The sequence below is a fragment of the Nannospalax galili genome, unplaced genomic scaffold, assembly GCF_000622305.1.
Source record: "Nannospalax galili isolate Female #2095 unplaced genomic scaffold, S.galili_v1.0 scaffold620, whole genome shotgun sequence".
Taxonomy (NCBI): Eukaryota; Metazoa; Chordata; class Mammalia; order Rodentia; family Spalacidae; genus Nannospalax; species Nannospalax galili.
The window spans coordinates 1,097,036-1,122,125 of NW_008346824.1; the positions used below are offsets into that span (position 1 = coordinate 1,097,036).

Sequence of the window (25,090 nt, forward strand, 5' to 3'; positions counted from 1 at the left end):
CACTCTTGGACAAGTTGCCTAAACCATTTGCAGTTTCCTTGTAGGTAAAACAGGGAAGTGAAACATTACAGATGAGACAAGAGAAGCAGGAGAAGCAGGAGTGGACTTTGCTGGTGCAGAGCTAGGGCCTGGGAGACTGTTTTGAAGAATACCAGCAGTCACTGCCCTTCTCAGTAAGCAGGTCGGCACAGGCAGTGGATGAACTTTCTTTTCTTGCCTTCCCTCCTTCTATGGGGGAAAAAGGATCATTTTGGTAATTACTAGGCCTTGAAAGAAAGTTAACTATGACTTTGGAAACAAATAATAAGTGTTTTGTCCTATTCTGACTTATAAACGAAGGCCTCTTAAGTCTTGAACGGAGTGTAGGTTTTAACTTGGAGAAAAGGGATCCTATTCTGACATAGAAACAAAGGAAGGCCTCTTAAGTCTTGAACGGAGTGTAGGTTTTAACTTGGAGAAAAGGGAAGCTAGCTGTGGGTTGAGGAGGAAGACATGCAAAAATTCTGTGGGAAAAGAGTGTGTGATGAAGAGGAGGAACTGCAAGTTAGCTGTGATCCCCAGAGGGGGAAGAGCAAGCAGGAGGTGGCATTGGCTTGAAAAACACCAGGAGAGTCTGTGTGATGAGGTTTTAAGCCAGCAAGGCTCACAATCACACGTGGGTTTGAAGCCAGCAAAGTTGACAGATGAGGTTCAATCAGGTGCGGAGGGATGAGCAGGTGAGGAGTTGTGTAGTAGATTAGGTGGCCAAGGCCAGGGTGATGGCAGTGGTGGTCGTGAGAACGAGACAAATCCTACAGGACTCTGGGTATGGGTAGTAAGGAAGAAGAAAGTCTCAGAGGTAACCTGTCCGGCTGGTTCACCTGGTGGATGAATCTACTCTGTGGTGAGTAATAAATAATGGAAGCCACCACATGCCAATTTCATAACACCAGAGGAGTCCATCTGGATACACAGAGCTTGGAGTGCCTTTAAGACATTCACAAAATGTAGCTCATTTGGGATATAAAGCTCTAGGGCTCAGAACAGCAGACTGAACAGAAGACAGAAACTGGTGGATTGTCAGCAGCACCCAGTGCTAGAAGATGTACTAGGCCTAGGAACGTGACTCAGTTGGTACAGTGTTTGCCTCATGTGTGTGAAGCTCTGGGTTTGATCTCCAGTACTACATAAAACCAGGTCCACTCTTGTAATCCTAACACTAGGGAGGTGGAGGCAGGAACATCAGAAGTTCAAGGTCATTGAGTTAGAGGACAGCATGGAATACATGAGACCCTGTCTGTTTTCTTTTCAAATAAAAGAAGGTGAGAGTCCAGGCAAGAGTTCTGGGAAGACAGAAAGTGGTGAGTGAGAAGATGAAGGGGTGATCTCAGTTAATGCTCACAAGAAAGGCGGTGAATACGCAGAGCTACTAGGCTGGGAGAAAGGCCCAGAGTAGGGATTCTAGAGGAAGGTAGGCCATTCAGGGAGCCATGACAGTCCCTCATGTTGCCAAGAGCTCATTGGAAGATGCCGGGATGAGCTCACCATGGTCAGTGACGGCAAGAATAAAACTGGTTGGTTTGTTTTTTCTCTTGGATTAGAATTCCCGGGTTGGAATTCACTATGTATCCAAGGATGACTTTGAACTTTCACCCTCCTGCCCCTACTTCTCCAGGGCCTCAAGTGTGCTTTACCATGCTGGGTTTATATAGTGTTGGAGATTGACCCTAGGGCTTTGCTAGGCAAATACCCCATGAACCAAACTACGTCCCAACCTCCAGAATGAGACTGTTTTGTTGGAGAGGTAGGGCAGAAACCTGGTTAGAGTAAGTTGGTTCCTAACAGTCCTTCTAGCCCTATAATTATATAATATGGGTTTATGCTAGTGTTTAGACAGGGAAATCATTAAACCCACATACACATCAGCATAGACACATGTCTATGCATATTTAGAAAGTCTGCCTTCCAGGATGCCTCTTTAAACTAAACATATCCTCTGTGGGTGTCAATGATCCTCCAGATGCTAGGTTACTCACCAGACCATGTGATCTCTCCATGTGGAAATACTGACTTCATTTTCCCTAGGATCATATATAGGATCATTTTGTTTGATGCAGCAGTGAGTTCACTGAGCCCTGTTTTCCATGACACTCTGGTTGGCACCCTGCTTCATATTCTACCAAGTCTAACCTGTGATATCTGAATTATCCTGAGCCCAACATTTCACCCCACCCCGAACACCATGTGCATTGCCAGAGTTTGGACCCCTTGGGATGTGCCTGAGCTATCTGGCTGTCCTCCCAGCCTCATCCAGTGTAATGGGTGGTAAGGAGAGTTAACTTACAGAGCTTTGGCTGGACCTGCTGAGGTCTGGGGACAGATTCCCACTACAACTTCTACCACAGCCTGCAAAGTCATTTAGCTTTTTTTTTTATGTATATATATTTCCTCTTTCCCTTCCTCCTCTCCAAAGCTACCAGCTGCCATTATCCTCCTCTGGCCTCCCACCTCCAGCTCCAAAGCTGTACTTTAAAAAATATTTTATTTAGGATTTTCATTTCTTTTCTGTGTATGAGTGTATTGCCTGCATATATGCAAGTGCAGCTGTGTCATGCAATGCCCGAGGAGATCAGAAGAGGGTGTCGGATCCCCTAGAACTGGAGTTAAGGGTGTTTGTTAGCTGCCATATGGGTGCTGGAAATTGAACCTGGGTCCTCTGCAAGAGCAGCCAGTGCTCTTAACCATGGAGCCCTCTCTCCAGCCCCCAAAAGCTGTATTTTTATTTTTTAATATTTTATTTTTATCTATTTTATTTTATGTATTTGAGTATATTGCCTGCATGCATGTAAGTGTACGCATGACATGCAATGCCTGCAGATGTCAGAAGAGGGCCTTGTATTCCCTAGAACAGGAGTTATGGACAGTTGTTAGCTGCCATGTGGTGCTGGGAATTGAACCTGGGTCCTCTGCAAGAACAGTCAGTGCTCTTAACCACTGAGCCATCTCTCCAGCCTCCAACGCTGTATTTTTAATAGAGAGTGGTTAGTGACAACTCAGGAGGCTCTGCGCCTGTAGAGGTAATGAAGTCTACCAGTCTACTGAGAAAGGAGGCTTAGGGGGACACCCATGGCTTAAGCCTCATATAATTGTCATTGAAGTAGTCAGGGCGTAGTCAGCAGGGTCCCCATCACAGGTGCACAGACTCTTCAGACACATGCAGTGTGAGTGGAGGAAGTTGTATGATACCTTCTGGCTTGGTATGGAGAACAAGGGCACCTGTCTCTGCATTAATTCTGTTACTTTTTTCTCTCTCTGTATCTCTCTCTCCCCTAAACGATGGTTCTCAGACTTCATATGTATTCCACACTCTCTTGTTATACCCAGGCCTCCCTGATCATACTATGCCAGCCCAGTCTGCTCTTTGCTGGGGTTTCTGCTGCTTCCAGCCATTCTGCTCCAGCTTAACCACAAAAACAAAAAACAATAACAAAGGGCTGTAGAGATGGCTCAGTGGTTTAAGAGCGCTGGCTTCTTTTGCAGAGGACCCAGGTTCAATTCCCAGTACCCACATAGTGGCTAACACCCATCCTTAACTCCAGTTCCAGGGGATCCAATGCCCTCTTCTGACCTCCTCAGGCATTGAATGATACAGGTGCACTTACATATACGCAGGCAATATACTCATACACAGAAAATAAAAATAATAAGTAAAATATTTAAAAAATAACAGAAAACAAAACAAACAAACACAAAAAACACACCTCTCCATTTTTGTGTTTTGCTTTCCTCCTCTATAAAATGAAGTGATCTAATGAGGTCAGTGATTCTTGAACCTGGCTCCACAGCAGAATCTTTGGTGTACTTTTTATGAATGGTGACTCCCAAATGCTATCTCAGCCCCACCACAACCCAGCAACTGAGAAAGTCTCCAGCTGGTGACTACAACGGGGCATTTCCACAACTGTCATAATATTGTGGCCATGTAAGATGACCACATAAGATGACTCCTAACGCCATCTCTGGAAGGTGAACTCAACTAAAGCAGGCTCTGGGGTCCCAGCATCCCATCCTTGGGCATTGTACTGGGCTCTCAGGGCATAGCGCGGCTCTGTAGGGCCTGCTGGTCTCCCTTACTCTGGCCTCTCCTGCCCATGTCTCTGCAGGGCCCACCATCTGTGGATTGCTCAGCTCCCCTGACATTCTGCTTTGCCACATCAATGACTGGCGGGACACCTCTAACATCCAGGACAATGCTACATGTTCTGGGATAATGTATGACCAGGAGAGTGGCCAGATGGCCTTGAATCTGGGAGGCCAGAAGTTCCTGAAAGGTAAGCCTCTACCTTTGACCATACTTCCAAGTTCCTCTTCCCACCAGTAGGGGCTATACTAACTCCTTAGGAGCAGCTCTAGGACCAGAGACTTTGCACTTATCCTCAGCTAAATGGCTTCCAGAGCACAGTGTATTCCCTTCCTCTCCTCCTCCTGGCTATGAAGGACCCAGCAACCTCTACTCCTCCTGGCTATGAAGGACCCAGCAACCTCTCCTCCTCCTGGCTATGAAGGACCCAGCAACCTCTCCTCCTCCTGGCTATGAAGGACCCAGGGAAATGATACCTATGATATTGCACAGAATACTGCCACAGGAACTCAGGCATCTCAGCAAAGCATCACATTGATTTAGCTCTCAAAGGTGGAGGCTGGCTGGGGCCAGGTGGCCATTGGCAGGCCTCCTGAAATTAGCAGACTCGCAAAGGGATCCAGCATGCCTGACTGCTGGCTACTTAGCCTTGGACAGGCTGAGGGCCCGTTTCCTCCTCCGTAGGAAGAGCATGCTCTTCTCCTGCAGGTGGCAGAAGCAGGACAGAACAAGGAAGGAGTGTAAGCCCCTGGAAGCCCAGGCACACTCACTTCTCCCTTATTCTGCTGCATAAACAAACCACATGGGGAAACCAGAAGCTAAAGGATGGGAAGGACGCTGTTTCATTAGTGAGAGGAGCTGCAAAGTCACCTGTTAAATACCTGAAGACACGTGAGGGTGGGGGACTGGATTGAGATGCCCTGGCCATTCTCCCTGGAGCACTAAGGACTTTCATGTGATGACTAATGCACTGCCCATTCTAACCACAGGGGTTGGGGATAGTGGCCTATTACAGGTAGGGGCCACAGTGAGATGTCTCCTGCCTGGATTTCTTTTTGAAGCTCTTCGGACTGTTCTTAAATATTTACAAATGCTAGAGATAGAAGGCCTGCCCTCGGTCCACAGAGGTGGGAGCTGAGTTTCTGAGGCTTCACTGTGCCAGTCAGACCTCCTTCCTGTCCCTAGCTTGGCTGTCCCTCTCAGAAGTCAGGTGTAGTAGCTTCCTTCTCTGTCTTGAGCTGGGGGATGGCCAGGCTAGTGCCGCTCATAAGGTCAGAGCCAACATGACCGGTATAACTTGGAACCAGTTATACATGCACAGTCTCAGGCCTCTACCCATCAAGGCCCAGGACCAGGAATCTGTGTTTTGAGAACTAGTCCCAATAATGTTCATGCTTATTGCCTGCTAGGTTGGAGGAAAGGATGGCAATAGCAAGTGTCATAGAAACACCTTATGAGATTGTTAGGTCAGGCCGTGTGAAAGCTGGGACCTGTACTGGACACACAGTGTATCAAGGGGCACACTACTGTCTGAAAGTAGGCTCCTGGTGTTTTAGCCCCTCTCTCACTGGTCCTCATGGAGGTAATGCAGGGAGAACTTTGGAAGATATGTTGTCATTAATTTTAATTCACGCTGTTGTTCTTTGTTATATTTGAATTATTAGATATATCTTTCTAATTCCTGGGTTCTATAGCTTAAAATCCAGTATAGAAAACACAGGATATTTGGGCAGTGTACCTAACCAGAGTATGGAAACACACTGCAGAATCTGATGGAATTCCAGAAGGTCTAAGTAGCTTCTTAGGAGTAAACAGAATCACTCAGGTTGTTTATGGGATGGATGCTACACATATGGTCTTCATTATTCTGAGAGGCAGCCCAGGGCAAAAACAGGCATTTCAGGAAAGACACATGATAAATTCATGGGCAATGACTCAGTGAACTGCTTAAGCCAGAACATGTGCTTGGTGTGTGCCTAAGGCTCCAAGAATGTGCCCTGGCCTGGCCTCCCTGCAAAGGACTGACAATTAGATGGCTTTTGAAGGCTTTAGGGCTGTGTGTGTGTATAGGTCAGAGGGAAACCTTGGGTATCATTCCTTAAGTGCCTTCTACTTTGTGTTTAAGACAGGGTCTCTCACTGACCTGGAGCTTGACCACAACTATCTGACGAGTGAACTTCCAGGGATCTGCCTGTCTCTGCCTTCTGTCTTACCTTTGCAGAGATTATGAGTGTGTGCCTGGCTTTTAACAAGGGTTCTAGGGCTTGAACTCGGGTCCTCACAACTGCAAAGCAAGCACATTACCAGTTGAGAAATCTCTCTCTCTCTCTCTCTCTCTCTCTCTCTCTCTCTCTCTCTCGGTGTGTGTGTGTGTGTGTGTGTGTGTGTGTATGTGTGTGTGTGTTCTAGGCTGAAGGCAAGGTTTGAAAAGATGCCTTTTAATGAGGACATCAGAGCAGCCTGGAATATGTTCTTGGTGTTATGAGAGGTTGTCTTATGCATAGATTGATCAGAGAACTACTCCTATTGTTCTCAATTGGAAAGCCCTTTCCCAGTAAAAATTGTGCTTAAATACTGACTTCCAATATTTAAGTGCAGTTAACTGATGGGGAAAGCAACATAGTGACTTAAATTTGTATTAAACTGTGGATGACAATAAACAGCATGTTCTACAGCAGACATTGACAGAAGAGACGGAGTGAAGATTCCAGGGCTATGAACGGCTGGAGAGGGCAAAGGAGGAATTGAAAGGACATGAGAAAGAACTACAGATGAGAAAACAAGAAAAACAATACACTCTTGTCTCTCCCAAAGCTCACTGATGGCCCCTTTCTTCTCACTTAACAATTAGATTGGTGGTGACTGTATTGTAGAGTTGGAAGCAGATTCCTGCTCCAAACCCTGTTGTGATTGCTTGCTTAGTATTAGGTCTGCCCAGGCCTTGGTCTTCTCAGTTTCAAAGGAAGATTAGGATGAGAATCCTGGGGACAGCTGAGAGGGTTAAAGGAGGCATGACATGACACACACAGAGAAGAGACTATATATCAGTGGTTTGCACTTCTAATTCTTTGAACTGAGTCTCACATTCTCCCCATAGTTCTCTGACTTTCTTCAAGGTACTTAGGTACCTTGAGCCTCAGAGTTTCCATCTGTAAAAGGTGGGCACTTTCTGTGTGAAATGTCAGTATGCTATGCAAACAGCAACACAAAGTATTGTTTCCAAGTCCCTGGTTTCCGCCTGCGTGTCTCACGGCATCCCTCAGCAGGGCGCATTGCTTCCATTTCTCAGCCAGCTGCTGCTGTCAAGGTCTGGTCCAGCAGAGACCTGGTCCTGGGTAAGGCAGGCTTCTCTTTGTCTTAGAAAGCTGAGGTGAATATGATGCTAGCTGTAGAAAAATACAGTCAAACAGAATCCCTGCATTATTAAAGTGCTTTCATGAGCCTCAATGCAAGTGATGCTTTGGGCCACTTGGTGAGGCAGATTTGACCCCTGAGGCAGTTCAGAACTGTGACATGGTGTACTATAGGAAACAATCTTTGCATTAGTGTCATAGTTATGGCTCAAGCCTTCATCTTTGAGGCCCGAGCTGTACAGGCTCCCCACCATGTCTGTTAGGGCCACTTTCTGCTATATTGGTACCACATATGATTTCCTGGAAGCAGAAAGTGCTTTCAGGTGATCCATCATTGTAGCAGAAAAGCTTTGGCACCTGGACAACTGGGAATTTCACTTCTTAGATTTCACTGCAGAGTCTTTATATTCCAAGTCCTGGGTCTGAATGCCAGCTCACAGCAAATTCTGCTTCTAGGGTGGCAAAGGAAGGGTGTTAAAAGGCTGTTGGGGAAAGGGAATAGAGGGCCCAGGAGGGATGGTGTGAACAGTAGAGGTGAGAAGGAGGCATGTGAACAGCTATGAGCAAGGTAAGTCTGTTGCAGTATTCAGAGTCCCTGTAACCTTGTGCTCTGTCCTCCATTACACACAATAAAAGTCTACCAGGCATGTGGGAGGCAGGAGGTCAGGTACTGGGTGAAAAAGCTGGAAAGTTTTCCACTCTCAAGGCCAAGGGAGTTCCCAGCTATCAGAGTGACAGATGTGGGTATCGCTGGAGAAAGGAGAGGGTCTGGGGTGTGAATATGGTCGAAGTATACAATATACTTCAATCAAAATGCCCTCATGAAACCCACCAATATACACAATGAATATACACCAACAATTGTTTTAATTAAATAAAATTTATTCTCTCACATTCTGGAAGCTGAAGGTCCAAACTAAAGGCATGGGAAGGAGGATACACTCCTTCTGAGAGTCCGAGGGAACCCGTTTCTTTGCATGTCATGTCTGTCAGTTCTTGTTATTTCTTGGCTCAACGCTGTATCACTTCAAGTTTTTGCATTTATTTCCATGTAGTATCTTCTTATGTGCCTCTATTCAAATTTTCTTCTTCTTCTACGAACATCAGCCAGACTGGATTTCAGTCCACACTAATGGTGTCATCTTATACTGCCATCAAAACTTTGAAAAAGAATATGTAACTACATTATCAATAAATTAAATGAGAGAAGCCATCAATGATTGGGTATATTTAAAATGTTGAGGATTGAAAAGCCAGTTTCTATAACACAGGCAGCTTCTCATCTGGTTGCCAGCCCCACTTATGATATTTATTTGTGTGTTTCTATGTATGTATGTTATGTATGTTGTATGGGAACATGTGCCACTGTGTACATATGGAAATAAAATGTCAACTTGGGACAGTTAGTTCTTTCCTCCCCCCAAGTGGGTGGAAGATACGGAGATAACCTCAGGACGTCAGATTTGGTGGCAAGCACCATGACCTGCTGAGCCATCTCAGCCCCAGGCTCATTTTTAAGGAAACCAGAGTCTCAGATGAGTTTGATGTCAGGGAATATTCACTTGGGGTCTCCTAGGAGCCTTGCTTTCTTCAAGCCAGTCCTCAATTCTTTATGTCATTCTCCTGTATTGTAGTTTGGCACCTTCCTCACAATAGTGTCTTTGGTGCCCTGACCTGGATCCTTGAAGTCTGACCAGCTCTGCTTTTATACCTCAGAGCTAGAATGGTGCTCCATGAGGCTTTGCGGTATCCCTGTGGAGAGCAGATTTCTCAAGCCAGGAAGGTCTGGGGGATGATGCGTCAGTTGTGGTAAAGGTGAGTGCCTAGCGAGAGTAAGCGTAAGTAACACATCAAACCCCAATCTTCCTCTGCAGGTCTGGCTCCTCTGGAGAGCGCTAAGGACACTGTTACCAGCTTCCAGCAGGTTTACCTCTGGAAAGGTAAGCTCCAAGGTGGGAGGGCAGGGATGATGGACAATGACTCCATGAGCTTGGGTCCAGTTTGCACTCACAGGGTGCTCTCTGTGGAATGGAAGGACTCCCACTCCGCATCAGATGAGATGTATAGTTTCAAAAAAGAATGGGGGACTCAGGAAATGCTGGTTCTGGGGAGATGGAGTATACTGGCACAGGATGCCCTTGTCACCTGTCGGGGCTGATAGGCTCTTGCAAACCACAGGAAACATTTGTCCAGGGCGCTCGACCCCACATGCCTCTTTCCCTGAGGCTCAGGGTGGTGGGACAAGGCCCAAGGGGAATGGTAGTATAGAATTTTGTTAAATGTTTTTAATTCTAACTTGCCTATTGATCCTCTGAGGGTCCTGGGATGAGTTCTTCCCCTTCTCTGAGCCTCATTTCTCAAAAGTAGCATGTGACCCTTCTTCCTAACCCTCAAAGATATTGTGAAGACCAATGTTTATGAGCATTTTAGAAAGGGTGAATGTTAACAATTGTAATGTCATGGGAAGCTGAGTTCTCTAGTCTGAGAGGTTGGTTGATGTTTGGAGCAGGGCCAAGACTGAAGAACTGGGTGGCTAGATCTGTCCCTGTCTTGTGTTGAGGACCTGGCCTTAGGACACAAGACTTGCTACATGGCTCCCTCACCATTATCAGTGATTTTTTTCATTCCTCCTAGATTCTGACATGAGGTCTCGTCCTGAGTCGATGGGATGTGGAAGAGACCTGGTTCTGAGGCCAGCCTTTCCAGTAGAAGCAGGTATGATCACCAAGAGTTTACACAGCTGAGTGCTGGCTGTGGAGACAAGACAGTGACACCCAGGGTCTAATTAATGAATGAACCCCTCATTATCACTTCCTTCAGTAGCCATGGAGCCCCTTCCTATGCCATTAGTCCGATTATCCAAATACATAGATATTTACAAATGCAGAAGCTTCTCAAGTTGGCAGTCAGAACAGAATTCTCTTACTTTTCTGTTGCTGTGATAAAATACCATGATCAAGTGAACTTATAAAAGAAAGTTTATTCGAGCTTATGGTTCCAGAGGGATTATAGTCCATTATGGTGGGGAGACAAGGTGGTAAGGCTTAGGAACTCTCAAAGTCCACCCCCAGTGCAAGGCCATACCTCCTAAAGACTCCCAAAACAGCGCCACCAACTGGGGACAAAGTGTCCAAATGCTTGGAGCCTGCAGGGACGTTCTCATTCAAACCACCACAAGAATGTAAGGCAACTTCATTGCTAGTTCCCACTGTTCTGAAATGAAAACAAGTGCAACCGAAGCAGGAGAAACTGCCTGATTAAGGACCAGACTCAGCTGACCACACCCAGGGCTTCACTCATGGCAGCCTTGGAGAGCTGAGCAAAATGCAACTGTGGCAGAATGAACAGTCATGGAAAGACAGGAATGGGGGCTGCACACGGGGAGGGGATGGTCCTCCTCATTCTAGAACCTACAGTTGGGTTGTTATTACCTAGGTGACACTAAGATCTAGGGAGCAGGAGAGGGAGGGCAGGAGGGTAAGGCCGAGGACATAAGGAAAGTGTCTTAGGCTACTTGGTACTGGCTGTAACAAAATGCCACAGACTAGGTAGTTTATCATGAACACAAGTGTATTTGGCTACTGACTCTGGAAGACTGACAAGTCTGAGACTCTAGCACCACATCTGGTATAGCCTTCCTGCTATAGCATTACACATTGAAAAACATCAAAGTGGTTCAAGAGAGCAAGAGGGAGCCCAGCTTGATTTATAGCCAACTCTTGTAGTACACCAACCTGCCCCCATGACCCTGATGTCATTAGGCTCAAAGACTAGATAGACTCCAACATGACTTCAATAGACAAAGGAACTTGGCTGGCTGAAAGTTTTAGAAAAGGATCTGGCCACGGGGCTGCTGTAGTGGGCACAACATCGTCCCGTGGAGCCATCAAGACGGGGGCTGAAATCTCAGAGAAAAGCCCTGCCTTGGGTATAAAGGTGACCCAGAGGGCTCTCAAGGTCTCCTATAAATTGAAGCCCTAGATTTCCAACTCTAATTAAGAAGATGTTCTGAAACCTTCTGAACCCCTCTTGTCTGACCAGACTCTGAGCCCTGTCATCTTCAGACCTACCCTGTCCTCATATCGTGTGAAAATATCTCCATCTGTATCTCCGATCTGCCTCACCCCACCCCTGTCTATTTCTCTGCCTGTTTCATATTCACTGTAGAGATAAAGGTGAAGGAACCTGATTTTCTCTTTCTTTTTCAGATGCGACAACAGAACTTTTCTCCCCTGTGGACCTTACCCGGGTCATTGTCAATGCAAGCCACTCGTTGCCCAGCCAGCAGTACTGGCTCTTCACACACCTGTTTTCAGCACAGCAGGCAAACCTGTGGTGCCTCTCTCGTGAGTGTCCTTAGGCCATGTCCTCCTTCCAGATCCTGATTCAACAACTCCTGAGACGTAGACAAGTTCAAATTCAATGGCATAACTACTTAGGGGTCACCACATTCTTAGAAATAGGACCTGATACCTGCCTTCAAGAAGCCACAGTGTCAGCAAGCAGAACTATCATCCATCTGTCTATCTATTCATCCATCCAGTCAGCCAGCCAGTCAGCTATCCATCCACCTATCCACTGTTGAGGCCATAGGCTTTGTATTTGACTTTGTGGATAAAATCCAAAGCAGAATCAGCCATGGTCCTGGCCCTCAAGGAGTTCACATGTACCTTTGGCAAGACTGACACATAGGTTGGGGATAGAGAGCCCATTCTATGAGGATCCCTTGTTGCTGGTCTGCTGACCCTCTCTGCCCCTGGCATGGCCATGTGGTAAAGCTTCGGGGCTCTTGTTCTTTTGCCTCCTATGTTGCTGAGTTTGAGGCTGACCCCTCTTCTCACTCTGGCTCTGCCTGTGCTTAACCATAATATCACCTCCTTCCACAGCCAGTAGAACCCCAGTGTCTTTGTTTTGGTGTTCATGACTGTTCTGGGCTTCTGCCTGGAAGATTTCCCAGTTGATTTTATGGAGGTCATCTTTCCACCCAAGGCCTTCCAAGGACTAAACATCAACTGCCTTCTTGCCTTCAGGGTGTATCGAGGAGCCTGCTTTCTGTCAGATCGCAGACATAACAGAGACCACACCCTTGCACTTCACCTGCTTCCTCTACCCAGAAGCCCAGGTCTGTGACAATGTCATGGAGTCTAGTGCCAAAGGCTGCAACCTGATCCTGCCCCACCAACCAAAGGCCCTCTTCCAGAAGAAAGGTGAGCACTGATTAACTATCTAATGGGCCACAGCTCCGTGGTTTCAGAAACAGTGAGATGAATTTCTTCTCTTTAAAAGTAAGGTTATCTGTGCTCCTTCAGAGATGTGAAGCCACTAAGAAAGGCACCAGGCTGGCTCTGGGGAGTGGTCTTCTCTGGGGTCTCACTTCAGGCACAGCCACTGCTGACGGACTTGTGCTAGGATTCCACACCAATGTGTGGCATGGAAACTTCCAGAACAGTTGCCGTCTCTCTTCAAGGACACTGATAATGCCATTTGTCTCACCCTGTACAGTCTCTACTCCCCTAGATGCTGTTGCTAGTCATTTCTTCTTGCATCTTATTTGGTGAGACCCTCCTGACAGGTCTGGAGGCCCCTAGTTTCCACTCAAATGTAAGAGGCCCACAAGGCCATAGAGCAACTCTGTTTGGTGAGAACTTGTTGAGCAAAGTTTCTCTTTAGTATAATCTGATCCAGTCACCCTGGGGATCCTTCTAGTGTTTAGAACTTCCTCTAGAGGATCTCACAGCACGTGGCCTGGGTGACTAGAGTAGCAAGATGGGGGAGTCTCAAGTATCTCGGAGGCCTAGCCCATGCTTGCAAACCTTGCTGTGTCTACTCTCTAGGGCCCCCAAGAGGCCCTCTCTTCTGACCCTTACAGAAATAAACCTTGTATATTTGCCACTGTGGGAGAGACACTTGTCAGCTGTGGAAAGCAATCCATGTCTCTCTCTTAGGCCGCATTCTCCCCTGGCACTGCCAACATATGAACCTTGTAGGAGTCTCTCTCATTGGTCCTTCTCCCAGGGAAGAACAGTCTCTCTGGGTCTACAGAGCTGATTTTTATTCCTGCACAGGTTTTCTAGCCCCTGATAGCTCCTGAGGTTACATGACTTCATAGCTTTCTGATTCTCTGTAGTCTCATAGATTTGTACCTTTACAAAAATCCTTCGGGTTTAATCCCAAGCACCTCATAAAAGGGTATGGTGACCATACCAGTAACCCTAGTACTCAGGAGGTAGAAGCAGGAGGATCAGAAGTTCAGGGACATCCCTGGCTATATATTGAGTGCAAGGCTATCATAGGCCCCATGGGACTCTGTCTCAAGAAACAAACAAAATCCATTGACTGTGATTTTAGTGAGATCTGGGATGGGAACCAAGAGTCAGGCATGAGTTGACTGGGCCACCTTCCTTGGAAGCTGTCGGGTTGTACTCATTGTTCTCACATTGTACAAGTAATAAGTTGTTTTTTTTTTTCCTATGCAGTGGTACTGAATGAGCGAGTGAAGAACTTTTATACCCGCCTTCCATTCCAAAAGCTGTCAGGGATTTCCATCAGAGACAAAATCCCCATGTCTGGAAAACCCATTTCCAATGGGTAAGCGGCCAAGTTCATGCTTATTATTAAGACTCTGGCTTCCAGGGAAAGAAGATGGCTTAACTGTTAAAGACAGACTTACAATAACAACGGTACAACCTGAAGCCAAGGGTGTAGGAGGTAACCAGATTGAAAAACCTCAATGAAGGCCATATTAAGTCCCAAATTTAACTCAGTCTTCTGAGAGGGAGATGAGGCAAACTGAACTGTCTTGTTGATTAATAAAAATCATTGAGATAGCAATGAACTTGTTCCTCAAAGCTGCTCAGAAGAGCACGGAGAATTTCTAATAAAACCTTAGCTTATAAGGATGCTGTATTTATTATTGCTACTACTTGTGTCAATTATTTCTTTATTGACTTTGTGGTTAATTGTTATAACTGAAGGTGAGGTTTCTCTCAGTGCAGTCTGTGGACCCTGCCCTTCAGAATCCCCAAGAGTGCTTTTGACTAACCACATTCCTGGGTCTGGCCTGGACCTCCCTAAGCTGAGGCCCTGGGACGGGACTCAAGAATCAGATTGTGAGGAAGATCCCAGTAGTGTTTTGGAGTTTAAAAGTCACTGATCCATAAACTGTTAATCTCTGAAGTTTTGTTGAGTTATGGAATTGCATCATGTTGCTGGCATTTGAATCTACTTCTCAGAATAGAGATCAAAAGATGACATAGGCTAGTCTGTTATAAGATCCAGCTGGATATCACCTTGCTGGGGGAAGGAATAGAAACCAGGCATCATCAAGCTGGGGTAGGGGCCAGGAACTGGAAACCACCATGCTGAGCCTAGTACTGGGAAAGGAGCTTGTGGTTAGTTAGAAAAGCCCATGGTCTGGGCTGGAGCTTAGCAGTGAGCTTTCAATAAGGGAAGTAGTAGGCAGGAGGTACATAGCTGCGGGCAGGAATCTAGGATAGAAAAGGACAGGGGGTGGCTTCCCAGCTTCAGGAAAGAGATACAATCTACGTTGGAGAAGCTGCCCAGCAGACACAAGGTCCAAACGGGGGTGTGACTTGGGTTCGGGGAAGAGCAGCAAGAATGAAATGCAAACTCTAGGGAGTCAGAGTGAATGATCAGATCAAGACATTGGGTCAAGGCAGGGAGATCTTAGAACTGAGCCCCAGAGCACTGGTTTGGAGTGCTAAATGGCTCCTGCCATGAAGCAAAGGGTAGGGATCTTGTAGTCATATTGGGTGGATGAATAAGGAAGGTCCTGGAGAGCCTGGATGGGGTGGGCCAAAAGACAAGGTCTTAGAGTAGTCCATGACACAGAGTGAGCAGTGCAGAAGCCAGGGGCAACAAAACTCCCCCTCTTTGCTGCTGAAGCAGGTCCTGGTGGGTCACCTTGTCTGTGAGCCAGCTGAATGTCCCTTCCTAGGCTCTTTCCTACCACTGGTTTCTGTTTCCAGAACCCAAAGCCAAGACTCTTTCCTATCAGAATGGGTTGTAATGGTGCATTCAGGATCTGGGTTAACTTGAGTTGGATCCTGGCACATGACAGAAATTCCTGCTTGCTGAATAAGTGAATGAATGAATGGAGGCTCTGAGGATAACATTCTCAAGAGAAGAGTAGAATTTTCTTTTTAGAGAGCTAGGACTCCGCTTGTGCATGTTGGCCAAGGCTCATTATTAAAGTGTATGGTAAGCACCACACACTCTAGGTGCTTAGCAAGAAAGCTGATCCCTTAAAGTTTGAGTGACTCCATTCAGCCCATACAGTAGATCCTGGACACCCACTGGGGCCTTCATATATGCCTTCTCTTCTGATGCCAGGTTCTTTGAGTGTGAGCGACTATGTGACAGGGACCCATGCTGTACTGGCTTCGGCTTCCTAAATGTCTCCCAGTTGCAAGGTAAGGGTTATAAAGGAGGCAGGAACCTCAGGTACACTGCCTCATTCTAGAAACACTCACGTCTATGAACTTGTCTGGTCCTCAGCATCTCCTCAAGGCAGGTGGGAGGAACCAGCCTCATATGCAGCGGTGAAATGGGGCTTGGGAGATGGAGGATACAGGTGGCTTATCCATATGATATCAGAGATGTGGCTATCCTGGTCCATGGTCTGTCCACCTCACATACCTGGTTCACCTGATCCCAATTTCTGTGCCTTCCTCTTCCCACACTTCCCTTCTCTGTCTTCTGCTAATCCTTCAGAGCTCTGCCTAGGCAGTGTGGTGTGGTGAACTTTGGATACATCCCATGATCTGTATTGAACACTCAGTCATTTACTGATGGTGTGATTCTGGAAGGTTCATTTATAATCTCTCTAGGCCTTAGCACCTTCATCTGTGAATAGAAGCACATATGTTATCTTCCTCCCTGGGCCCAGTAAAGTGAAGCCACAGAACCAGACCAGCTCCTACACATGATCGGCAGGTGCTGTGTCAGGAGCAGCTGCCTCCATCCCTAGACTCTTAGGCCAGAGCTTTAAATATGGGAGCTAGGTTTGTAGGGATGGCTAAGTCACTACCTAGAATACAGAGTGAAAACCCAGACATCTGCTGAGCAATTGTTTGCAAAAACCTTCCCACTCAGCTCAAATCTCTCACTGGCTCACCTTCCCGGCCTCCCGGGGTTTTCCACCAGGAGGAGAGGTGACCTGCCTGACTCTGAACAGCATGGGAATTCAAACATGCAGCACGGAGAGTGGAGCAACTTGGCGCATTTTGGACTGTGACTCTGAGGACACTGAAGTCTACACTCATCCCTTTGGATGGTATCAGAAACCTGGTGAGTAACCTGCTCCTGACAGCTTTTGTCAACTGTGTCTCAAGCCTGCATTAGGATGGTGTCCTGAGGTCAGCATGTAGATGAGTCAGGATTCACTGGGTGCCAGTAAGAAGCTGATTCTATTTATCTTAGGTGGAAAAGAAGTGCCCTGGAATCATTCACCCGAAGGAAGATGACCAACTGTGTCTCAGGGAAGATGGAAACAGACTAGGCTCCATGGACGTGTTTTAGCAAGGGCCGGTAGCCATCCTTTTCGGCTTGCCACTTCTCACTGTTTCAGAGAAGCTGCTCACTGTGTTGTATGGAAGCTTTACGTTCAGGGAAGATCACCTGCATAGTCTACGGGTCCTCCACTGCCAGAGGGAGAGTGGGAAAGCTTGAGCAACTGTCTCAACAAACCGAATTCACTGAAGGAGGAAGGGCAAAGGCCCTGTTACTGGATAGGCATCAAAGTCAACAGTTGTCCACTCTGCCATGGTCCCTTGGTCTCTTCACTATCTAATTATCATCTGTGTCAGATGGCATGAAGTGTGGCAGTGTCAGGGAAGAAAGCAGGGGTAGCTTGTATGCATTTTTGATGCACTTAAGTTAGGATTTTAAGAAATGCCTGTACTCCAAGTGTGGCCTGAAGGCAGGTGTGCTTATAACCACTGAAGCTCATATCTGGGCAGTTTTAGGAGCTCATTCTGAAATCTGTGAAGGAATGAATGATTGCTCTTACATTTGCTTAGACACACCTGGACTCACATGAGGTGATGTTAGCGTCCTCCCAACTCTGTAATTGGGACAGACTAGTCTTTAGGAGACTCGTTCTACTTTTCAGCTTCTCTGTCAGTGGGATAAATGACTGAGACCAACACAGTCCCATCTTCTAGGTTCTGGGTGTATGATGTGAATGACTGCATAGAAACTAGAGGAGACTGGCCATCTGCTTGTAACCCAGGAGCAAACTTACACAGATATCCAGATATCAAAGGGTTGTCTTATGAGGTTTCAGAGAGGCTGAGCAGAGGATCAGTATCTCTGACTATAGGTTGCTTCCTTCCCACTTTCTCTGAGTGAATCTGGACTGGCCCTTCTTGATCTTTCCCCAGTAAACAGAGTGGAGGGTCAGCTGCTGTACAGGAATTCTAGAGAAGTAGAACCTCATTCTCCACATTCTTTACATTACCTACACGGCTCTCTGCCCAGTAGGGGGCAGTAACAGGGCCCTGGCATTCTTCTTGTACCTGCTGTGTGTCGGCACATTCTGGGTCTACATGGGCCAGGCCACTTCACTCTTATGGTGGCTCTGAGGAACAGGCATCACTCCTCCAGCGTCAGATAAGTAAAGTCAGTAGTGGAAGGTGCTGGCCCAACTACACTGCTACTAAGAAGCAGTCAAGTTGTAAGCCCAGATCTGATAGCCCCTAAGTTCTCCTATCCCTTTTAGGATATCCTCTGCTAAGTTCTCCAGTGAGTAGTTATTAAAATGTCCAGGTACAGTGCCTGACTGGTTTTCCCCCAACTTAGTAACTAACAAGCAACTGATTTATCAACTGAAGAAGGCTAACAAACTGGCAAACAAACCCCTTCTGGAGTGGTCTTTAGTCAGAACCATGCTTGAACTAAAAGGTCTAGTTTGGGCTCTGGGGCAGAGCTGCCCTTGGCCTTGCTCATGTACCTGTATGTTTCACAACCTCAGGGCAAGTTGGTGTGGGGCAAGTTATTTCAGGCTAGAAGGGCTCTCCCTGCTAGTGGGTACCTTCTACCTGAAACTTGATTTGAGGTCACACTATTGGATTTTTCTTTTAACATCTTGAATTGTTTTAGGAAAAAAATGGGAACTGTATAATGAAATTGCATCTTTGGGTTTATATTTCAGGGGGATTTTCCACCCAGAGCGGTGTCTAGGCCATATTTTGAGGGTCAGGAAGGAGGGGAGCATGCTGGCCTAGCACCATGGCTCTGAAGGATGCCCAAGGGCAGCTATGAGTGTTCCAGCTGCTTCAGAGCCACGTGCACCCAGAGCCTCCTTGCCATTTGTCCTCTCACCTCACCTCGCCAGCATCTGGAAAATGCCACTTTCCATTTTCATTTTACTCCTGGAAGAGTCGGGTAGAAAGAAGCTTAAGCAATAATTCATTTGTTTAGAATGTGATAGAAATCAGGCCAGGCTGCTGCAACATTTTGACAGATGCTGGCAAGAAAAAGAGCCCAAGGTGCTCCTGCCTCTAACACTTTCCAGCTGTTCCGTTCCTTTTCATCTGATGGCTTGAGCCTCTATCTCCTTTCAACACAGACTCTGTGGGCTCAGGCCAGGGCCTCAGAGGTCCTGTCCAGAAGCCACAGAGCAGAGAATGAAAATTCATAGGAAGGCTGGCACTCAACAAACCCTACCTGAGCATTTGGATGCCCAGGAGCCTCTGGTATGACAGCCCGGCCTCTGTTCCTAAGGCTCTCATGCTGGAAGTCAGTGCCTTGCAAGCAGTATTTCATCAAATCTTTATACCCCAGTCAGAGGAGGAGCTAGAGGCCCCAGGAGGCCAAAACACTTGTTTAAAGTCACACAGCAGGGAGTTGATAGAGCTGGGGTCCAGGTCATTTCACTTCTGTGTTGCTATGTGGTCTAGCAGAATGGGAACGGCCCATGTTTCCTGACCTTCAGGAACTCACACTGTAATGTTACAGATGCTAAGTAGATAAACCCCACAGTTGCCAGGACTTCCCATTGCAAGGAGGACTAGATGCTTCAGAACTTCACTGAGTACTTGTGCGGGACATATCCTGTGCTGGGTACTAAGGAATAGGAGAGGAACAAAATGCTTCTGTTCTTCATAGATATGGTCTACAGAGGTGGGGTGAGCCTGTGTGGGTGACTGGCACAGCAGGTACAGGCTAGAGAAAGTGTAGGAAAACAAGAAATGATTCCGCTGGGAATTACAAATGTCTCCTGCAGAAATAGAAATAGGCCCACCTCTGGCTGCAAGGACACCTCCTGAAGTCTCCTGGGCCCATAGGCATAGAACTGCTCACGAGGACAATCTGCATAAGGCCTGCTATTGTTATTTTAAGTGCAACTGGAGAGAAAGAAAGTGTGTTAAGATGGCATCAGCCTCTCACCTTTCATGTGTGGCTGGCTCCTGGTGGGACTCACCTTGCATGTCTATGGCTGAGGGTATTCTGGAGTGAGTGGCCTTTTGTGTCCTGCCTTAGGGCCAAAGGAAGGAAGGCTGACCGTCAGGGGGTATGCTGACAGGGTACAGTGTAACTCCCTAGTGGGGCGGGATAAGGTCTTTCTCTTTAAGTGGTTTTCATCAAAGGGAATGAACAAGTCTTAAAATCCCACACAGCATCTCTTCCTAAGACCTAGACAGAGAAAAGAAGCCTTACGTAAGGAACCTGGATGAGTAATTTCACCGTTCTCCCAGTGGCCCATATTGACCGTCACAAAACCATCTTTTGACTCAAGATATATTTGATCCAAAGCATATTCACTGTCTGGGCTCTGCATGATTGTTTGGCCTTGAGTTCCCTTTTCTCTGGTAGATAAAACCACATTAATATGCTATTAGAATTTCCCAGCTCATAAGCAGACATCATGGCTGCTCCTTTCTAGTTCTTGTCCTTGTAATAACCAATCACATATGGTACTAGAGAAGGGTCTAAGGAAGTCCACATGTAGGCAGTACTGGGCCTCAGCCCTGAAGGGTGATCCTAACTGTTACCTCTTAGTCAACCCTTATACATGAAGGCATACACTTCACTGAGGAACTCTGATGGAGAAAAGCTATAGGAGACTTTGCCTTGTAATCATGGAGGGACGTGGCCTTTCTTAATTACTGACTGTCTACAGACCCAACTCTAAGCATTCTGATGGCATCGTTTTATGTTGCTGTGAGGTGGGTTCCCTTCTTGTCCCATACAGAGAGTATGATCTTTCTTTTTGCACCTAGATAATTGAATCTTAGAGATGTAGTTGGTGTTTCTGTGGCAGGATCCCCTGGACACAGGGAACTGTGTGGCAGAATGTGAAAGGGAAGGAAGGAAAACTGTTATACCGGATTATGCCAAAGAGACTCTAGGAAAGAGGTAGTCCAAGATAAAAGGCAGAGGATTAGGGGACAGAAAGTATGCCTGATGCCTATTGTAGGCACTGGGTTACAGAGTCAAGGAAAACAGTCCTCATCAACCTCACAGACTCAGAAGAGAGACCTACACACCAGCCATTACATCCTAACTTTCTTACTCTAACTGTGCTCACAGAGCACAAGTCAGAGATGAGCTCCTCAGTAACCAGAAACAAAGCCATACACTCAGAATGGTGGGGGGGGGTAGTGGTGGGTGGAGGGGGCACCAAGAAGGGCCTCCATAGAGCCTGTGGCAGGATATTCCTGTCCTTAAGTGCACACAAAGTTTGATGTATCTTAGCATAGAACTGCAGATAGCCAGGCTAAGTTTATGAATGAAAATGAGTTGTTGCATTCTTCCCTAGCATCAAGATCAGAAGGGAAACATCCTTGGTATCTAGTAGACCAATGGGTATGCAGGGCACAGAAGCCTCTCAGGTGAGCAGCATCAGGAACCTGGAGCTTCCTGTAGAGATGGGAACAGGCTCTAGTACCCCCTGCATCTTGAAAAGGATGGGGCCTCCCTTCCTGTTTGTGCTTGTGTAGTCTGCAGACCCAACTTGGCTTTGCTCAGAGTCAAATATGACTCCTTGAAATGACAGTATCAGCCTCCAGTTCCATTCCTCTGCTAAGCAAGGACCCTTGAAACCTGTTGAAGTCCTAGACACAGAAGAGCACTTGAGGGACGGCAAGCTCTCCTAGTTATGCCTGTGACCTCCACAAGCTGCCTCACTGCCAGAACAGTTATTGTATTTGTCTGCATCTTTACTCTCATCCCAAGGTAGGAACTCAGGGCAGGAACCTGGGGGCAGGAGCTGGAGCACAGGCCATGGAGGAATGCTGCTTATTGGCTTGCTCCCTTGGACCATGCTCAGCCTGCTTTCTTAAACAATACAGGACCACCTACCCAGGGGTGGCACCACCCACAGTGGGCTGGGCCCTCCCACATCACTCAACAATCAAGAAAATGCCCCACAGACATGGCCACAGGCCAGTTCAATAGAAGCAATTCCCCAATTGAGGCTCCCTTAACCCAGGTGTGTCAAGTTGACAACTAAAGCCACCCAGCACAATTGACCCCTTGTCAACTTGACACACAAACACATCATCACTTTTAAACTACAACCTTTCCATTTCTTGTCCCCAAGATATGATGTTAATATCAAGACCCAGGTGTGTCAAGTTGACAACTAAAGCCACCCAGCACAATTGACCCTTTGTCAACTTGACACACAAACACATCACTATTAAACTACAACCTTTCCATTTCTTGTCCCCAAGATATGATGTTAATATCACAACATAAGACAATACAACCTTAAGAGTCCCACAGTCCTTAAAAATATCAAAACACTTAAAAGTCTACAGTTTCCTTTAAAGTTCTCTTAACTGTGGGTGGGCTCCTGTAAAATCCAAAACAAGTACTGTCTTATTTCAAAAGGGAAGAATTGGGCATACTAAAAGCAAAATCTAAGTCCAGTAAAATAGCTCAAGGCTGGACATGTGGGATTCACTGACAATCTGGGCTCCAAAGGGTTCTGGCAGCTCTACTTCTCTGACTCTGCCATCCACAGCATACATAGCTTGACTTGTAGACCTAGGCTGGCTCCATTCCACACCTGCTGCTGCCCTTGGTAGTTGTACCATGGTCCTGGCATCTCCAAAAAGCTGGGGTCACCGCTGAAACAGGCTGCACCTACACCAATGTTCTCTTCTGGCTTTCGGGGTGCCAAGCTTCAGCTGCTCTCCGTGATTCCTTTGTGCTTTCAACACCAGAACCATGAAGGAGACACTTACACATTACCAAGTCATGCTTCCAGCTTGAGATGGAGACTTGGGCCTCCACTGGTCCATAGTTTCTGTGTGCTGACCCTGAGGAAATACTTTCTAGAAGACTTTACCACAATGATGCTGGTTCGCTTGTTACTTACAGCTGGTGTTTTCAGCCCCAGCTAACCAGCATCAGTTGTCTGAGTAAAACAAAGGCTTCACTTCAGTGGTTCTGGTCTCTTCTTAATCACAGCTGATTCTTAGCCCCATCTCACTAGAACTCACAGATTCTCAATTCAGGATATCACACAAACAGCCCTGATAGTCTCTGCTTCCCTTTGAAGTGTCACAAGCCAGGTCTCCATCATCTACAACTCTTTCAGCATAACCATTCCAAGCTCCACAGCAACAAATTCTAAGTACTACAATGGCTTTTTCAGCCCAAAGTCCCAAACAATTTCACAATCCCCCCCCCAAAACACCAAGGTCAGGCCTGTCACAGCAGTACCCCACTCCCAGCACCAATTTCTATTCCAGTCTGCCTTTGATTGCTGTGGGAAAACACTCTGACCAATACCAACTTGGGGAGGAAAGGGTTTATTTGGCTTACATCTTCTGGGACACAGCTCATCAGGGAGCCCAAGGTAGGAACTCAGGGCAGGAACCTGGAAGCAAGCACTGAAGCACAGGCCATGGAGGAATGCTGCTTACTGGCTTGCTCTCTTGGACCATGCTCAGCCCACTTTCTAATACAATACAGGACCACCTTCCCAGGGGTGGCACCACCCACAGTGAGCTGTGCCCTCCCACATCACTCAACAATCAAGAGAATGTCCCACAGACAGGGCCACAGGCTAGTCCAATGGAGACAGTTCCCCAGTTGAGCCTCCCTTGACCCAGGTGTGTCATATTGATAACTAAAGCTATCCGGCACAGTTTGGAGGTAACCCATGGTGAGGAGCGGGGTCAGAACAGTGTGGGAGAGCTGCTGTTACAGCAGGACACTGCTGGGATGGAGAAGCCACTCCCTGGGGAATAGCATTCATCTGTTCATGAGCAGAGAATGAAGCCCTCATTACCTAGTCACTGCTCAGAGGCCCCACCAACTGATGGCCACAATGGCAACTGAACTTCCCCAGGAGTTTTGGAGGGAGCATTCAAATCACAGCAAACCTGACCAAGGGAAGGAGATGGGAGATGAGAATGTGAGGGGTCCCATCCAGGACTTTGGGGACCAGAACAGAGCAGGACTCTGACCTGAGGGACAGCAGGAAGCCATGACATGAGAGTATCATTATGAGAAGGTAATATTAAGGTTGAGTAATGCCAGCATTTAAGTGCTTATTATATCCCAAGAACTGCAATATCAGAATCCTATAAACTTCACAGTCCTGAGAGAGGATACTGCTAACTTCTGAGCACAGAAATCCTAAGTGACCTGCTCAAACCACACAGCAATGATGAAAAAGGTCAGGACTATCTTGCTCTGAGTCTCTGACCCTGGAGCCCCGCTCTTAACAACTTAGCAGGCATCCCTGAATCTCCCCATGAGTGGGAGGATCACCAGGCTCAGTCCTGCTTGAACCATTGGAAGAGGAAAGAATGGAGGGGCTTTGAAGATTTGGACTCAAATGTTCAAATGTTCAGTGAGGAGCGAGGAAGGGGACGAGGCTAATTAGTATTGCATATCACCTACAAGGTATGAAGTTTCTTATTGACATCTTATGTCATTGTTGTACCAACACTGAGGCCATGTATAGAACGCAGATGGCCTGTCCCTCTGTCTTGCCCCCTGTGGTACATGGTGTTCAGATCTGGTCTATCCACATCCATGTGACTTGCCATTTATTGCTGCTGTTTATTGAGCCCATATGCCCTATTCTGAGGTACTTTCCACATATTAAGTCACCTTCTGTAATCCCACAAGAACCTTGGTGATGGGCAGAGTCCTCTCTATTGTACAGGAGTGGAAACAGGTGTGGAATGTTTCGGACAGGTTCGCAGAATCAGGAGTAACAGTGGCAGGTACTCGTCTTTGCCACAAGTTTCTGGCTTGCCACTCTCTGGAGCATGGGAAGACACTTCCCTTGCTCTGACCTCCATCCAGTGGCTAATGACATGTGAGTGGAAAATGCTTGTCACTCCTGGATGGAAGATGTAAGGTGGGATTGAAGTGCACTGCAGCCTCTTTGCCCTACATAGTAACAACTGAAGCCTGGGGAGAGAAGAAACCTTCTTGGGCTGGGGCCATGAGGGAAGAGGCTGTCCTCTGTGGTAGGACAGGGTCAAGGAAAAGGTGGCCCTGTGCTGCAGAAGCTGCCAGGATTTGAAGCTGTTTGTCACAGTGGAGTAAGCTGACTCTGATTTGTAGAGTCCAGCTTCCCAACAGTGCCCTGGACCTCTGCTGCTGTCTTCAGATACAGGGATGG

At 47.0% G+C, this 25,090-nt stretch overlaps 1 protein-coding gene across 1 annotated transcript in view; it reads left to right on the forward strand.

Annotated features, from left to right (window-relative positions):
* Tg (thyroglobulin) overlaps positions 1–25,090 on the forward strand; it is an 83,735-nt gene that overhangs the window by 57,841 nt on the left and 804 nt on the right. The window contains exons 27-34 of the mRNA XM_008843188.1: positions 4,143–4,310; positions 9,348–9,413; positions 10,108–10,188; positions 11,682–11,819; positions 12,504–12,680; positions 13,950–14,061; positions 15,826–15,905; positions 16,639–16,782. Of these exons, the coding sequence (XP_008841410.1) occupies positions 4,143–4,310; positions 9,348–9,413; positions 10,108–10,188; positions 11,682–11,819; positions 12,504–12,680; positions 13,950–14,061; positions 15,826–15,905; positions 16,639–16,782 (966 nt within the window). The remainder of the gene's footprint in view (positions 1–4,142; positions 4,311–9,347; positions 9,414–10,107; positions 10,189–11,681; positions 11,820–12,503; positions 12,681–13,949; positions 14,062–15,825; positions 15,906–16,638; positions 16,783–25,090) is intronic.